At 46.9% G+C, this 17,840-nt stretch overlaps 1 protein-coding gene across 6 annotated transcripts in view; it reads left to right on the forward strand.

Annotated features, from left to right (window-relative positions):
* Window positions 1-4,445: 4,445 nt before the first annotated feature.
* The window catches only part of RNF19B (ring finger protein 19B), a 29,520-nt gene continuing 16,125 nt past the window's right edge, over window positions 4,446-17,840 (forward strand). For all 6 annotated transcript variants that reach the window (XM_045375325.3, XM_015438911.4, XM_045375323.3 and 3 more), the window contains exon 1: window positions 4,446-5,202. In XM_045375325.3, the coding sequence (XP_045231260.1) occupies window positions 4,565-5,202 (638 nt within the window). In that variant the 5' untranslated portion in view covers window positions 4,446-4,564. The remainder of the gene's footprint in view (window positions 5,203-17,840) is intronic.

Genomic DNA, 17,840 nt, shown 5'->3' on the forward strand with positions numbered 1-17,840 from the left:
ACCTCCCGACCTCAAGCGATCTGCCCACCTCAGCCTCCCAAAGTGCTGGGATTATGGCGTGAGCCACTGTGCCCGGCCAGAACCTTTCCATTTTCATTTCTTGCTCATGTCCTTTCAAACATTCTCTTCTCCTGTCAACCCTGCTGCTCATACTTCCTCAGACTTAGCCTGTGTTTATACACACTCTGCCTTTCCTCCCTGCTCCCCACGCTTGGAATGTCCTTTCCCCTTCTTATGACTTTGTCAACTCATGTTCATCATTTGAGATCCAGCTCAAAGGGCTCCTCCTCAGGAAAGCCATCCCTGACCACCCTAAGCAGAGCTTGCCATGCCCTCTGTTGGTCTGTCATAGCTTTTTTGTATTTGTCCTCATCACCTGGTATCTCAGTGATCTACCATCTTGTCTGCAACCCCCAGTAGATTATGTTTTTCATATCCATGACCCTGGTAGCTGGCAAAGAGCCTAGCACAAAGTAAGTATAAGAAATCTTTACTGAGGCCGGGCGCGGTGGCTCAAGCCTGTAATCCCAGCACTTTGGGAGGCCGAGACGGGCGGATCACGAGGTCAGGAGATCAAGACCATCCTGGCTAACACGGTGAAACCCCGTCTCTACTAAAAAATACAAAAAACTAGCTGGGCGAGGTGGCGGGCGCCTGTAGTCCCAGCTACTCGGGAGGGTGAGGCAGGAGAATGGCGTGAACCCGGGAGGCAGAGCTTGCAGTGAGCTGAGATCCAGCCACTGAACTCCAGCCTGGGCGACAGAGCGAGACTCCGTCTCAAAAAAAAAAAAAAGAAAAGAAAAAAAAAAAAGAAATCTTTACTGAATGAGTGTACAGATGAGTGAGAATCTTTTTCTCCCTCATGCCATCTCTGAGTCACTACTCAGTTTCTATCAAGAAGAGACACATAAGGAAATGTGGGAGGAATTGCTTTAGTCCCTTTATTCAAGGGTGATAGTCTCAGGAAAGAAGAAAACCCAATCGAATTGGGGCCATTGCAAAGTCTAGTGGCATTTAAGAGAGGTGATTTCCCCCAAAGCACTGATGGTGGCAGCTTTGAACTGAGGCCGAATTTGTTTGGAAGCCAGAGCCAAGACAAGCAAACATTTGGTAGTGTTGAGCCTTCCAGCAAGCTGGGATTCTGACAGCTGTTTCTGTCAGCTACACAAGGAGAAGCATCTAAAACGCATCTGGATCTACCTGCAATTGGGGGTCCCCATATCTTTTAGCACAATCTGACCCAAGAAACAAGGCAGCCTTCTCTCCCACCTTCCATTCCCACCATATATACCTCCTCTAAGGGGGATCTGCAATTGATTAGGACCTTGCACACTGAGAACAGAGTCAAATATGGCTATAGAGAACTGTGGCAGAGATGATACTACTGCTTACTAAATGGCTTACGGTTTCTTCCTGCATTTCCCAGCTTCCCTTGCAGTTTGTTTTTGTTTGTTTGTTTGTTTGTTTGTTTTTAACACAGAGTCTTGCTCTGTTGCCCAGGCTGGAGTGCAGTAGTGTAATCTCTGCTCACTGCAACTTCCACCTCCCGGGTTCAAGCAATTCTCCTGCCTCAGCCTCCTGAATAGCTGGGATTACAGGCGCCCCTACCATGTCCAGCTAACTTTTGTATTTTTAGAGATGGGGTTTCACCATGTTGGCCAGGCTGGTCTCGAACTCCTGACCTCAGGTGATCCACCCGCCTCGGCCTCCCAAAGTACTGGGATTACAGGCGTGAGCCACCGTGCCCGGCCTCCAGCTGTCTTTTTGAGGCAATACTGAAAGCTTTGCATTGAGATGGTGGAGCCCAAGAGAGAAGTAGTCTGGATCTCTGAGTTACCCAGGAGAGTTGAGGACAGCTACCCTGGAGAGTGCCTTAACCCATAGCCAGCTTTGCATGAGTGGAAAAGATATACCATTGTTGTGTTATGCCATTGAGATATTTGGCTCGTTTGTTACCATAGCCAAGTCTACCCTATTCTGCCAGATAAATATGGACACTAATTGTTGTTTTAGCCATCCAGCATCAAACCTCCTTCCTATTTGAGGATTAAACTCTCCCTCTCCTTTAGGACTATTTGGTGTTGCCAAATCCAGTGGTCACATCTCTGTTTTTATCTTTCTTGATTTCTCAGCAGCGTTTGTCACAATTGACCACTCCCTTCTGGGAACATATTATGTTGGTGTCTGTGACATCATGCCTGCTTAATTTTTCTTTTATGTCACTGGCCCCTGCTTTTCAGTTTTCTTTGTTGGCTCCCCTTCTTGTTTTATGTCAAAAGTTTGAAGTTCTGGAGACCTGGTTTTAAATATCACAGCTGGTTTCCACCTTTTCAGACGGTGTCTTTTTGTGTCACCCAGGCTGAAGTGCAGTGGCACAATCACAGCTCACTGCAGTCTCAACCTCCCAGGCTCAAGCATTCCTCCCACCTCAGTCTCCCAAGTAGCGGGGACTACAGGCACACTCCATCACACCCAGGTAATTTTTCTATTTTTTGTAGAGATGGGGTTTTGCCATGTTGCTCAGGCTGGCCTCAAACTCCTGGGCTTAAGAAATTCACCTGCCTAGGCCTCCCAAAGTGTTGTAATTACAGGTGTGAGCCACAGCGCCTGGCCCATCTTACCATTCCTTATTAATAACAGAACAGTCATTGTTAGCTGGGCACATTGTACCCAGTTAAGAGAATGTTTCCCAGGCTCCCTTGCAGCTGAGTATGGCCATGTGAATATGTTTTGGCCAATGAGATGTGAACAAAAATGTGCGGGACTTCCAAGGCAGTCTTCTTTTCTTTCTTTTTTTTTTTTTTTGAGACAGAGTCTCGTTCTGTTGCCCAGGCTGGACAGGCTGGAGTGCAGTGGCACGATCTTGTCTCACTTCAACCTCCGCCTCCCAGGTTCACACCATTCTCCTGCCTCAGCCTCCTGAGAAGCTGGGACTACAGGCACCCGCCACCACGCCCGGCTAATTTTTTGTATTTTTAGTAGAGAGGGGATTTCACCATGTTAGCCAGGATGGCCTCGATCTCCTGACCTCGTGATCTGCCTGCCTCGGCCTCCCAAACTGCTGGGATTACAGGCTTGAGCGTGAGCCACCGCGCCCGGCCCCAAGGCAGTCTTCTTAAAAGGAAGAGGATGCATCTTTCTTCCCTTTTTCCTTCCCACTGTTTGGAATATGGACCATAGTGAGGTGACCTTAACATTGGAAGCCAAATACTGAGGATGGCTGAACAGCCCTGAACTGCCTACTTTTGGACTTAAATTTCATGGAAAGAGAGAAATTTCTGGCTGGGTGCAGTGGCTTATGCCTGTAATCCCAGCACCTTGAGAGGCCAAGGTAGGAGGATCACTTGAACCCAGGAGTTCCAGACCAGCCTGAGCAACACCGGGAGGCCTCATCTCCACGAAAAAAATAAAAACAATAGGCAGGCCTGGTGGCGCATCTGTGCTCCCAGCTACTCCGGAGGCTGGGGTAGGAGGATTGCTTAAGCTTGGGAGGTTGAGGCTGCAGTGAGCTGTGATCACGCCACTGCACTCCAACCTGAGTGACAGAAGAAAACTGTCTCGGGGGAAAAAAAAAAAAAAAAAAAAGGATAAATTTCAATCGTAAGCTATTTTTTTCTTTTGTTATTTGCAACTGAATGTAATCCTGATTCATTCCTGTTGTTCAATCTGTTTGCCTGCCTCCCACTAGGAAGCCTAAGGGTCCAGATCCTCCCCCAGTCAGAGGAATGGGGAACTAGAAAAAGAAAGTCAAAGGCACTGCCAGGCAAGAAAACGCTGGGTCTCCTTCCACAAGTTTGGGTAAGTAAGCAAGATACCAGGAGGACTGAATGGTAAGTGAGCCTAGAAATAGATTATTATATACATAGAGTTTATTAAATACATAGAGAACAGTGCTAGACTAAGAAATTTGGACTTTATTCTGTAAATTCCTTGCAATGGGGGACCTTATCTGTTTCATTTAGTAATGCCTCGCACTTTGCAGAAGCTCAATGAATGAATATATTCTTTATTAATTACTGCTGTCTGCTTAATAAACAGAAATGTTGGAAGGTGGACCAGTTGGGAGTCACCATCTGAACAACCCCTGTGTACTTTTTATAAATAATGTACCTGAACCATCATTTACTGGAAGTGGCAATCAACCTGTGAGGAACCGCAAACGAAAAAGTCCACCTTGAGTGTCGACGTGATGGAATTGGGGGCGGAGACGAGGGAGAGCAGTGGGCTAGGATGGCTCAGTCTCCGCAACATGGCGACCCTGGAACCAGCTGACTTGCAGGAGGCGGAGCTCCGCCCCAGCTCGCCCGGCCCCACCCCGCTCGGCCCCGCCCAGCGCACCCCTCGACCGGGGCGCGAGGGTTGTGAGGTGTTTGAGCGAAGCGCCTGCGCAGGGCAGCGGCGCGCGGGGCGGAGGCTTTATAACCACTTCGTCGTTGCTGCTCGGCTTCTAGCTCCAGGAGGGCGGCTGAGACGGTGGCGGCGGCGGCCGGGCGCTGGCTGAGGGGCACTGAGGCGGGAGCTGTGGCGGCGCTGGGCGCCCCTGGCCCCTCGGCCTCTGCGGGTCATGGGCTCCGAAAAGGACTCCGAGTCGCCGCGCTCCACATCCCTACATGCGGCCGCGCCCGACCCCAAGTGCCGCAACAGCGGCCGGCGCCGGCGCCTCACCTTCCACAGCGTCTTCTCCGCCTCGGCCCGCGGTCGCCGCTCCCGGGCCAAGCCGCAGGCCGAGCCGCCGCCCCCGGCCGCGCCGCCGCTGCCCGCCCCGGCCCCTGCCGCGGCCCAGGCCCCGCCGCCCGAGGCGCTGCCCGCCGAGCCGGCCGCCGAGGCCGAGGTGGAGGCCGCGGCGGCGGCGGCGGCGGAGCCGGGGTTCGACGATGAGGAGGCGGCGGAGGGCGGCGGCCCAGGCGCGGAGGAGGTGGAGTGCCCGCTCTGCCTGGTGCGGCTGCCGCCCGAGCTGGCCCCGCGCCTCCTCAGCTGTCCGCACCGCTCGTGCCGGGACTGCCTCCGCCACTACCTGCGCCTGGAGATAAGCGAGAGCAGGGTGCCCATCAGCTGCCCCGAGTGCAGCGAGCGACTCAACCCGCACGACATCCGTTTGCTGCTCGCCGACCCGCCGCTTATGCACAAGTACGAGGAGTTCATGCTGCGTCGCTACCTAGCCTCGGACCCCGACTGCCGCTGGTGCCCGGCCCCGGACTGCGGGTGAGCGCGGGGGCGTGGCGCGGGGGGCTGCGGGCTGCGGCCGAGGGGCGTGGCTGGGGCAGCGGGGACCCCGCGTGGAGCTGGCCTCCAGGGCCGGTCCTCGGCGCTGCGTGTGTGTCCCAAGCAGGGAAACCAGCAAGGCGGCAATTTCGGCGGGGTGGTAACCGGTAACTAACCATCAGGCAAGCCTAGACTAGTAGGGTGAACGCACCCGACACCCCGCCCCCTGCCCCAGGGCTCGAGGTGGCTGCTGAGCATTCGGTGAGGGGAAGGGAGCTGTCCATCAAGTTAGGATACAGGGAGAGGCGGTTTTTTTGTTGGGGGAATGCCCTCTGTCCAGAGGTGGGGGCAGTGTCTCTATTTTTTTTTTTTTTGCGGGGGGGCGGGTAGACGGAGTCTCGCTCTTTTGCCCAGGCTGTAGTGCAATGGCGCGATCTCGGCTCACTGCAACCTTCGCCTCCCAGGTTCAAGCGATTCTCCTGCCTCAGCCTCCCGAGTAGCTGGGATTACAGGCGCCCGCCACCACGCCCAGCTAATTTCTTTGTATTTTTAGCAGAGATGGGGTTTCACCATGTTGGCCAGGCTGGTCTCGAACTGCTGACCTCAGGTGATCTGCCTGCCTCGGCCTCCCGAAGTGTTGGGATTACAGGCGTGAGCCACCGCTCCCGGCCAAGGTGGGGAGTATCTCTCAGTAAGAGCAGGGAAGGGATATTTGGCCAAGGAGGGAATGAGAATATTCTGAGGGGGGCAGCGCGTCGGAGGGGTGGGTCTACTTGGCTAGGGGCAGACTTAGCAGCATTGCAGAAGGAGGCGTGTTCTCCCAGAAAGTTGGGATGGAGGTGACCAGGGAATAGGCTCTGGGGTACCCTGAGCACTGTGTGTTCTGTGCCACGTTATCGGGAGGCACTCTGTCGTTCTTACCTTACTGCGTTGGGTAGGGTGAGGGATGGACAGACATGTTCTTTGTCCAGAGACTCAATGGGGCACTGAGAAGAAGAATGTCCAGAGGTTGGTGTGGTAGGATAAATTGTGTTTCTGAACCCCTTTGATCTTGAGTTCTTGATGACAGTCTTTTTAATGCACCATGTATGCTGAATTTTAAAGGGCAGTGAATTAAAATATGCAATATCTGCAGAGACATAATACACCAGATTTTCCTATCTGAAGCATTCAGTGGAGACCCTCCTCGCCCTCCCCACCTTTAGAAGTCTAACTGATTGTTACTGTCGGTATATCCCATGAATGGTTGCACACAGGAAGAGGGGCTCATTTAAGTAGTTGGGAGTCAGACAGCCATTACCTGCTCTGTGACCTTGGGCAGATAATTTTATTCTTGTGTGTCGTGTTTTGGCGACAAAAAGATGCTAGGGACTCCTTGCAGTGTGTAAATGTAACGCTAGTAAAAAGTTGTGTGATCTTTAGCTTCAAAGGAGTTAAGGACTTTTAATTGTAGCCTATATATCCAGGTTGTTTTGAGATCTCCATGATCCTGCTGGTTGTCTCCTTTCAAAAGGCGCTGTCTTAGACTGTCTAGAAGGGTAAGAAGAGTTAACTTCTGTTTTTAATTCTGCCAGACTTGTTTAGAAATGGGTGTGTTATTTAACCTCACTGAGATAGGGTTTCTAAATTACTTTGAAGTGTTGTGGTCAAAGGAGTGGTGCTTATGGTGGCTAACTTTCACTTTCAGTTAATAAGTATCAGGAAGGACCTTTTAGGTTCATGGAACTGTTTATGTCTGGTGATCTTTCTGGCCCTCTGCGGTTAATTTATATGATATTAAAGTTTTACAGATACTGTTGATCTGTTTTTTTAACCAAACGAATATTAAGAGAACACAGGCCAGGCTCGGTGGCTCACGCCTGTAGTCCTAGCACTCTGGGAGACCAAGGCAGGCGGATCACCTGAGGTCAGAAGCTCGAGACCAGCCTGGCCAACATAGTGAAATCTTGTCTCTACTAAAAATACAAAAATTAGCCTGGGTGGTGGTGCACACCTGTAGTCCCAGCTACCCAGGAGGCTGAGGCAGAATCACTTGAACCCAAGAGGCAGAGGTTGCAGTGAGCCGAGATCAGGCCAGTGTACTCCAGCCTGGGTGACAGAGAGATTCCGTCTCAAAAAAAAAACAAAAAAAACCGCCGCATAGTTAATTTTGGAATAGTACATTAACTCCTTTCTGAGATGTTTCCTTGAGTTCTAAGAAATGTGGCAGATCATCTTTCTGGAAAACGTCCATTTTTAAAATTTTTCTAAAGTCAGTTTCTGTCTTTGCTCACATCAATAAAAATGCACAGAAAATAATTTTCAAGCTTGGTGACAACTCTCAACTATTTGGAAGTTATTAAAAAATTAGGCCATTTCTTATTTTAGTCAAGTATTATGTTAGTATCCTCCAGATTTTATTTCTTAATTAGTTAAAAGAATGATAATCATATGTATAGTAATATATATAAGCTATGTATTTTTAAATATGTATCATCTACAGACTTAAGGTGGAGTTTGGGGAAAGAAAGTTGGCCTCTCAATACCTGTGCGCCAGGCATATATAATTTAATTTGATCCTCACAACCTTGTGAGATAGGTTTGATATAGTTTTACAAATGAGGAAACCAAAGTTTAAGGAAATTGAATGACTTGTTCAGGGTCATATAACTAGTAAGTGGTGAAACCAGGCTTAGAACAGGGGTCTTAATTCCAACCAAGGCCAATGTTCCTTCCACTCAGCCCCTGTTTTAAAAAGCATTGGCTTATCAACATAGCCCCATTATTGAGGATGCTGCTGCTTGGGTGCATTTCATTAAGTGTAGCCTGAGGACAACATTGAGAAAGCCAAAGATACTAGAGTCTAGTTTCCTTTCTGATTCCTGTTGTTAACAGCCTCCTACCTACCTTATTTTTCTTATCTGAAATAGGCCTAATTCTTTCCTGACTTGAGAGATTTAGTTAATGTTTACACAGTGTTTTGAGATCTTCAGTTGAAAGTGGTTACAGGGAGTAACTTTAAAATTCTGTTAGTTGCCAAATAGATGCCTGAGTTCTCCCTTGGGATGTGGCTAGTTGCTTTGCATCTTTTTTTTGGGGGTGGGGGGACAGGGTTTCGCTCTGTCACCCAAGCTGGAGTGCAGCAGTGGTGCAATCACGGCTCACTGCAGCCTCAACCTCCTGGGCTCAGGTGATCCGTCTGCCTCAGCATCTCAAGTAGCTGGGACCACAGGTGCATGCCACCAAGCCTAGCTAATTATTATTATTATTATTATTATTTGTAGAGACAGAGTCTCCCTATGTTGCCCAGGCTGGTCTTGAACTCCTGGGCTCAAGCTGTTTTCCTGCCTTGGCCTCCCGAAGTGCTGGGATTATTGCTGCCTCTTTTTAATGCCAGGAAAAAAAATAGCTTCTGTGTTCTTATGGGATGTCATAGTTCCCTTGTTTTGTTTTGAACAGTGTTGTTTTGTTTTGTTTTGTTTTGTTTTAGAGAGGGAGTCTCAACTCTGTGCCCAGGCTGGAGTGCAGTGGCATAATCATGGCTTACTACAACCTCAAACTCCTTGGCTAAAGCAGTACTCACTCCCACCTTAGCCTCCTGAGTAACTGGGATTATAGGCATGAACCACTGCACCCAGCTCCTTTGTTTTACTTTTTAAACAAATTATTCTATTCTTCTGGGGCTGGTAAAGGTCACGGATAAACATTAGAAGAGAAGTCCAAGTCCCAGTCACCTCCTATTCCCATACTTGACCATCTTTACTGCCCATAGATAAAGTTCTTGCCAGCCAAATTGATCAGGTCTCCCCTCTGCCTTGTTTGTATGTGCATTTGGTAGGGTGAGGGGGGCGTGTGAGCAATCTTACAGGTTCTGATCGTTAGTTTTACTGTAATTACTCATAATAACAAGAACACCATGCATTCAGAGATTCATGGTTTGTTTACAGAATATTTGTAGGATAGAGCAAATTTGGATTTTTCTTTTTTTTTTTTTTTTTTTTTTTTGAGATGGAGTCTCGCTCTGTCACCCAGGCTGGAGTTCAGTGGCGCGATCTCAGCTCACTGCAAGCTCCGCCTCCCGGGTTCATGCCATTCTCCTGCCTCAGCCTCCCGAGTAGCTGGGACTACAGGCGCCCGCCACCACGCCGGCTAATTTTTTGTATTTTTTTTTTAGTAGAGACGGGGTTTCACTGTGTTAGCCAGGATGGTCTCGATCTCCTGACCTCGTGATCCCCCCGCCTCGACCTCCCAAAGTGCTGGGATTACAGGCATGAGCCACCGCGCCCGGCCAGATTTTTCTTTTCTTATACTCAAATATGATTTTATTTTATTCATAAATAAGGGAACCAATTTCAGTGGGAAAACATCCACATTATGATTTTTTTTTTTTTTCTGAGATGGAGTCTCACTCTGTTGCCCAGACTGGAGTGCAGTGGCGCCATCTCCGCTCACTGCAAGCTCCACCTCCCGGGTTTGTGCCATTTTCCTGCCTCAGCCTCCCAAGTAGCTAGGACTACAGGTGCCTGCCACCACCCGGCTAATTTTTTTATTTTTTTATTTTTTGTATTTTTAGTAGAGATGGGGTTTCACCTTATTAGCCAGGATGGTCTCTATCTCCTGACCTCGTGATCTGCCCACTTTGGCCTCTCAAAGTGCTGGGATTACTGGCGTGAGCCACCGTACCCAGCCTCACATTATTATTTAATATACTAAGAACAATATAGCCTAGTATAATCTTAAAACAAGGTGTCAAATGAGATAAAATTAGTTCAGAATACAAATAACTGATTTTTTATAGTTCTTTATAATTTTCAGACTATAATCTCATTCAGACATAATTTCATTTTAGTCTCATCCAGGTAGATGTTGACAAATGCATTTTATATACAAGAAACCAGTTCAGAGAAGTTTAAATATGGGGCCTGGTGTTTCATTGCTAATAATTGATGTAGTTGATCTTTTACCCTTTTGAGTCTCTGCCCAAGTATGTCTCTTCAGAAACCCCCAAATCATGTAACTGTAATGTTTTCCTCTCAAGTGTCCTGTTGCTAATCTTAAAACCCTTTCAGAATCTTTAGGAGACTGCTGGTGAGCAAAGTAGGCAACAGAAAATTTCCTGGTATACAGGGTCAGATCTTCTGTACAGATGAATAAGAAGGGATAAGGCTGTCTTGACCTAAATTTTTTTTTTTTTAAAGACAGAGTTTCACTCTCGTTGCCCAGGCTGGAGTGCAATGGCACAATCTCAGCTCACCACAACCTCCGCCTCCCAGGTTCAAGCGATTCTCTTGCCTCGACCTCGCTAGTAGCTGGGATTATAGGCATGTGCCACCACACCCGGCCAATTTTGTATTTTTAGTAAAGACAGGGTTTCTCCGTGTTGGTCAGGCAGGTCTCGAACTCCCGACCTCAGGTGATCCGCCCACCTCAGCCTCCCAAAGTGCTGGGATTACTGGAGTGAGCCACTGCGCCCAGCCAACCTAAATTCTTTGTGCAGGTCCACCACTCCAGCCTTTCATTGCTGCCTCTGTCCCCTGCAGAATCCTTGCTCCCACCTGATCCCAGGAAATAGTATCAGCTATTGGCTTTTTCAGACAACTAGACTGGACCATTCCATAAACAGGAAGCTTTTGTTTATCCCTAGCACATTTATGAGGGAAGAGCAAGCAAGCTCTTTGAACAAGACAAATTTCAGTAGATGAAGGAGGATTTTTGCTTTCTGAAGCCTCCCTGAACCTCTTCTCTTGATTTGGCTCCATACCTCCTGTTCCACAACTTTTCCCTGCATTCCCCAACTCCACATCACCCCCTCCTCTTGTGCACGTACACCATCCTCCATCCAGCCCAATACATCTGTCTCAGATTTGCTAAAGTACTTGTACTAAAGGAGAACATCTGTATCGCTCCTCTGCTTAAAACTTCATTGACTACCTAACCTATAAGATGACTTCTCATTATGTCTTTGAGAACTTATTTGATCTATCCTTATCATTTAAGCTCCTTTACAGTCTCCAACCATCTTTTTTTTTTTTTTTGAGACAGAGTCTCACTCTGTTGCCCAGGCAGGCTGGAAAGCAGTGGCGTGATCTCAGCTCACTGCAAGCTCTGTCTCCCGGGTTCATGCCATTCTCCTGCCTCAGCGTCCCGAGTAGCTGGGACTACAGGCACTTGCCACCATGCCTGGCTAATTTTTTGTATTTTTAGTAGAGACGGGGTTTCACCGTGTTAGCCAGGATGGTCTCGATCTCCTGACCTCGTGAGCCACCACGCACTGCCATCTCCAACTATCTTTTAATTTTATTTTCTATTTTTCACTCACATCACTATTTCCTAAGGTGTGTTATAGGCATTACTTAAAAGAAAAATGTTTTGTAAGGAAATAAGCTTGGAAAATATTGGGTTAAACAAAATAAAACAAGTTTATGAGTTTCTAAATCTTTAAGAATCTTAAATCCTTAAACATGCTAATATACTAATATGTAGTATAAATCTTTAATATAATATAATTTCCCCAATTTAGATCACCAGGAAACAGGTTTTTGTTTTTTCTGTAGCATCTTTAAGGCTTAACTCAAACTTTCCCTAAAGTTACCATGCTGGCCTGCCTTTGGTTAGTGTCCTTATTTAACCATAAACCTTATGCTCTGAGAGAGCTCATGCCTCTAGACTAGGATATCTATATTCCAACCATTTCTACAACTCTGTGTACAAAGTCTTTCAATTAGGTTCTAGAAGAGTGTGGTACCTAGGTGAATTTTGATGAGAAAGATAAGAAATATAAGCAGCATAGTTCTCAGAGGAGGAATAGAGATGAGAGAGGTAAGCAAGAATAGGATAGACAGGTGATCATTCAGTTCAACATACAACTTTTTTTTTGAGATGTAGTCTCGCTCTGTCGCCCAGGCTGGAGTGCAGTTGCGCCATCTCAACTCACTGCAACCTCCACCTCTCAGGTTGAAGCAATTCTCCTGCCTCACCTTCCCGAGTATCTGGGATTACAGGCACAGGCCACAATGCCCAGCTAATTTTTATATTTTTAGTAGAGACAGGGTTTCACCATGTTGGCCAGGCTGGTCTTGAATTCTTGACTTCAAGTGATCCACCTGCCTCAGCCTCCCAAAGTGTTGGGATTATAGGCGTGAGCCACCACACCAGGCTTCAACAGATACTTTTGGAATGATACAATGTTGAACTCTGGGTGAGTACTGGATATTACAAAAAGAACTTAGACATGGTCTTCTTGATAGGAAATTTTTTTTTTTTTTTTGAGACGGAGTCTGGCTCTGTCGCCCAGGCTGGAGTGCGGTGGCCGGATCTCAGCTCACTGCAAGCTCCGCCTCCCGGGTTTACGCCATTCTCCTGGCCCAGCCTCCCGAGTAGCTGGGACTACAGGCGCCCACCACGTCGCCCGGCTAGTTTTTTGTATTTTTTTTTTAGTAGAGATGGGATTTCACTGTGTTAGCCAGGATGGTCTCGATCTCCTGACCTCGTGATCCGCCCATCTCGGCCTCCCAAAGTGCTGGGATTACAGGCTTGAGCCACTGCGCCCAGCCAATTGATAGGAAATTTCACCTGGTAGAGGAGACAGATGATTGATACATAGATAGGTAAAGAATTATACAAATGTCGGTGATAAATACTAAAGAAAATACAGGTGTTCTTAGATAGATGAAAGAACAGTAGATTTTGCATGACGGTTTCAAGAAAGACTTCACAGAGGAGCGGGCATGGTGGTGTGCACCTGTGGTCCCAGCTGCTCAGGAGGCTGAGGTGGGAGGATTAGTTGAGCCCAGGAGTTCGAGACCAGCCTGGGTAATAGCAAGACCCCATACCTGGGAAGTGACTAGAGATCACCCTGAAAACGTGGACTGGATTCAGGTTGATAGGCCTGTGTAAGCTGTGGAAATAAGTTTTGGGTTGAAGCACTTTTTTTTTCTTTTTTCTTTTTCTTTGAAGGACTTTTTTTTTTTTTTTTTTTTTTTGAGACAGAGTCTCGCTCAGTCGCCCAGGCTGGAGTGCAGTGGCCGGATCTCAGCTCACTGCAAGCTCCGCCTCCCGGGTTTACGCCATTCTCCTGCCTCAGCCTCCCAAATAGCTGGGACTACAGGCGCCCGCCACCTCGCCCAGCTAGTTTTTTGTATTTTTTTAGTAGAGACGGGGTTTCACCGTGTTAGCCAGGATGGTCTCGATCTCCCGACCTCGTGATCCGCCCGTCTCGGCCTCCCAAAGTGCTGGGATTACAGGCTTGAGCCCACCGCGCCCGGCCGCTTCTTTGAAGGATTTTAAGCAAAAGAGTATAACCTTCTAGAATGGAATTTGGATGGAGTGGGGAATTAGGGAGACCAGATAAGGAGGCTTTTGGGGTTGTCTAGCTTAGAGATGGGTCTTAAATGGGCAGGAAAAATGAAGATGTTAAGGGTGCAGTTCATTGTGACAACTTGGCGCATGTCTACCACCCTGATGCTTACTAGGGGTCTATTTGTAAATGGGTAACCTAGTTATGTTGCATGACTTGGGGATGGAAATTACAGACATAATATAGGAACACATTTCTTTAACCACCGAAGTCTGTTGGAGCATAATCAAATTTATACTAATGGAAATCTTTTTTTCCAGGGCTGAAGCTAAGTAATGCTGTGGTCTAGCTTGTCACTTTATGATGTTTCTGAAGCTTTAGGAAATTAATAAAATGAGGAAAAGTTGTATGAACTTAAGCAGTGGGGGCTGTGGGGAGCGGTCTGTAGTCTCTTTCTTTTTTATTCTTTTTTATTTTTTTGAGTTAGGGTCTAACTCTGTAACTCTGTTGCCTGTGCTGGAGTGCAGTAGTGCAATTTCAGCTCAGTGGAACCTCAACCTCCCAGACTCAGGTGATCTTCCCACCTCAGCCTCATAAGTAGCTGGGAGTACAGGCATGTGCCACCACATGACACCATATCCCACCACACTCAGCTTTTTGTTGTTGTTGTTATTCGAAGAGAGAGTCTCACTCTGTCACCCAGGCTGGAGTACAGTGGCGCAATTTCGGCTCACAGCAACCTCTGCCTCCTGGATTCAAGCGGTTCTCCTGCCTCAGCCTCCTGAGTAGCTGGGAGTAGCTGGGACTACAAGTGCATGCCACTACGCCCAGCTAGTTTTTTTTGTATTTTTAGTAGAGATGGGGTTTCGTCACATTGGCCAGGCTGGTCTCGAACTCCTGACCTCAGGTGATCCACCCACCTTGGCCTCCCAAAGTGCTGGGATTACAAGCATGAGCCACCGTGCCCGGCCTAATTTTTGTGTCTTTCATAGAGATGGGATTTCACCATGTTGCCCTGGCTGGTCTTGAACTCTCAGGTTCAAGTGATCCTCCTGCCTTTGCCTGACAAAGTTCTGGGGTTATAAGCATGAGCCACTGCACCCAGCTGTGTCTGTATTCTTCACAGCATGTAATTTTCTACACCTTTCTTTTAGTTTCTAATTAGCAAGCCTGAATGGTTGGTTAAGCTAAAAGAGCAGAGTAAGAGATGCACCAGCATGGGACATGGAAGAGAAGGAACAAGGTGGACAGGGCAGATTGAGTCTCAAGGATGAGGTTTTTCTTTTTTCTTTTCTTTCTTTTTTGTTTTTTTGTTTTTGTTTTTTGTTTGTTTGTTTGTTTTTTGTTTTGAAACAGGGTCTAGCTCTATCTCCCAGGCTGGAGTGCAGTGGCGCAATCTCAGCTCACTGCAAGCTCCACCTCCTGGGCTGAAGCCATCCTCCCACCTCAGCCCCCTGAGTAGCTGGGACTACAGGCATGCACCACCATGCCTAGCTAATTTTTTTCTTTTTTTTTTTTGGTAGAGATGGCGTTTTGCCATGTTGCCCAGACTGGTCTTGAACTCCCAAGCTTAAGCAATCCACCCACCTTGGTGTCCCAAAGTGCTGGGATTACAGGTGTGGTCCACCATGCCCAGGCAAGGTCTTTTTTTTCAACTATTCGAGAAGATTACTCTATTCAGAACTTAGGAGTTTACCACTAAAGTGGGTTTATATGAAATTTTAGGATTAGGTTACAGTACCTGGTGTATAATAAGCCAATAGATACATGGGTACATTAAAAAGATTGCTTTAGAGCAGAGTGATGGCCTAGGAGAAGACCTAGAATGCTCTGGGAAAGTCAGACAACCAAAACAAGAGAGGGTCTCTGTCATTCATGCAATACAGTTATTTTGAGCATGAACCAGTGTACTAGACTGAGATTAAAAAGTGGATGATATGTCTCCTTAAGTCCAGTGTGGTTTGGGAGGCAAGCATATAAACAGATAGTTACAATATAATGTGATAAGTGTTATAAAATAATTGTGCACACCCACCATGTAGGCAACCAGCTGCCTAGAGAGGTTAAGTATATTTTACAGAGAAGATGACACTTGAGTTGGTTCTTAAATGGGTACTTGTCAGGGCAAGAAGTAAGGACAAGGCATTTCTAGGTAGAAGGAATAGAGTATGTAAAGGCCAGGAGGTAGGACATAGTGTGCGATGTTTTTACACCATACATCTTTCAGGACAAGGTCTCTTGTGCAGTTTTAGAACTTGTTAGCTACGTTTGAATGTGACAAGCACCTATACCTCCATTTGGTGGAACAGAAGTTAAGGTTTGGAGATTTTTTTTTTTTTTGAGACGGAATTTTTCTCTTGTTGCCCAGGCCGGAGTAAAATGGTGTGATTTTGGCTCACTGCAACCTCCACCTCCTGGATTCAAGCAATTCTTCTGCCTCAGCCTCCCGAGTAGCTGGATTACAGGCTTGCACCACCACGCCTGGCTAATTTTTGTATTTTTAGTTGAGACAGGGTTTTGCCATGTTGGCCAGGCTGGTCTTGAACTCCTGACCTCAGGTGATCCACCTGCCTCGGCCTCCCAAAGTGCTGGGATTACAGGCGTGAGCGACTGTGCCAGGCCGGTTTAGAGATTTTAATAGCTCCATGTCATGCAGTATGAGTCACAGGCAAGAGCTCAGACCAGGTACCCAAAAACAGGATGCCAAATCTCATGCCCTGAGTAATTCTGTGTCGTAGTAATAGATTGCTGTGGATTCATGAGTATTTGGGGTTATTTTACTTCCTTGGCACCAAATTAAACACTCAAAATTGACATTGTCAATCCTATCCAACACTCTTTTTAAGAAAAAAAAAAAAGTGGGCCGGGTGCGGTGGCTCACGCTTGTAATCCCAGCACTTTGGGAGGCTGAGGCAGGTGGATCACTTGAAGGCCAGGAGTTCGAGACCAGCCTGGCCAACATGGTGAAACCTCATCTCTACTAAAAATACAAAAAAATTAGCCAGGCATGGTGGTGGGCGCCTGTAAGCCCAGCTACTTGGGAGGCTGAAGCAGGAGAATCTCTTGAACCCCGGAGACAGAGGTTGCTGTAAGCCAAAATTGCGCCATTGCACTCCAGCCTGGGTAACAAGAGTGAAACTCCGTCTCAAAAAAAAAAAAAAAAGGTGGGGGCTGGAGGAATGTTAATAAACATTTACTTCTGCCATATGAGGTAGGAATGGATGATGAAGTATTCAAGACTCCCTACTGGCTGTCCACTTAATTTGTATCTTTAGAAGTTGACTTAATGCTTTTCTGAGGTCATCCAGTAACTTTCCCATTTAATGCAAAATAACAAGCTAGTCACTGTCTTGAGGAGACAGTTGTTTATCTTTAGTAGTTATTTTGCAGCTAGGTGGGGTAAATTTGCTCAGAACTCCTACAGGATATGAATCATTTGCATTCATAGGTTGACCTATTCTCACTTTGTTCTTTCTGAGAAGAGTTTTAATACAGCCTGTATTATATAACATAGAGGATACATCGTCATTTATATTTTCAGTGTCATTCTCAAATCAATTTGCAGAATCTATGATAAACGTGAGAACTTGAGTTGCTATAATTAACATCTCATGTACATTCAAATAAACAAGCAAACTGAAGAATAAATCCCAGAAAATGTTATTAGCTTTTTGCACAAGCTATTTGAGGTCTTCGAATATTGCAGGAGAGTGTGGAATGGAGGACAGTGTGCAGATGGCAACACGGAAACCTGCAGTTACTGATCTTTTTTAAAATGTGTGTGATAGACCAAGCTTGGTGGCTCACGTCTGTAATCCCAGTGCTTTGGGAGACTAAGGTGGGAGGGTTGCTTGAAGACAGGAGTTCCAGACCAGCCTGGGCAACATAGCAAGACCAACCCTGTCTCTACAAAAGAAAAAAAGAAAAAGAAAAAGTTAGCTGGGCATGGTGGTATGCACTGCTACTTGGGGAACTGAGATAGGATCACTTGAGCCCAGGAGTTTCAGGTTGCAGTGAGCTATCATCACACCACTGTCTAGAAGCTGGGCAACAGAGTGAGATCTTGTCTCCTAAAAAAAAAAAAAAAATTATGCGATGAACTTTCATAACTTTCAGTTTATTTATTTATTATTTTTTTCAGACAGAATCTCACTCTGTCACCCAGGCTGGAGTGCAGTGGCGCATATGTGGCTCACTGGAGCCTCAACCTCCCAGCCTCAAGCAATCCTCCCACCTCAGACTCCCAAGTAGCTGTGACTGCAGGTATGTGTCACCATGCCTGGCTGATTTTTTTTTTTAGAGAAAAGGTCTTGTTGCTGTGTTGCCCAGGCTGGTCTCAAAATCCTGGCCTCAAGCGATCTTC

This window comes from Macaca fascicularis, chromosome 1, assembly GCF_037993035.2.
Source record: "Macaca fascicularis isolate 582-1 chromosome 1, T2T-MFA8v1.1".
Taxonomy (NCBI): Eukaryota; Metazoa; Chordata; class Mammalia; order Primates; family Cercopithecidae; genus Macaca; species Macaca fascicularis.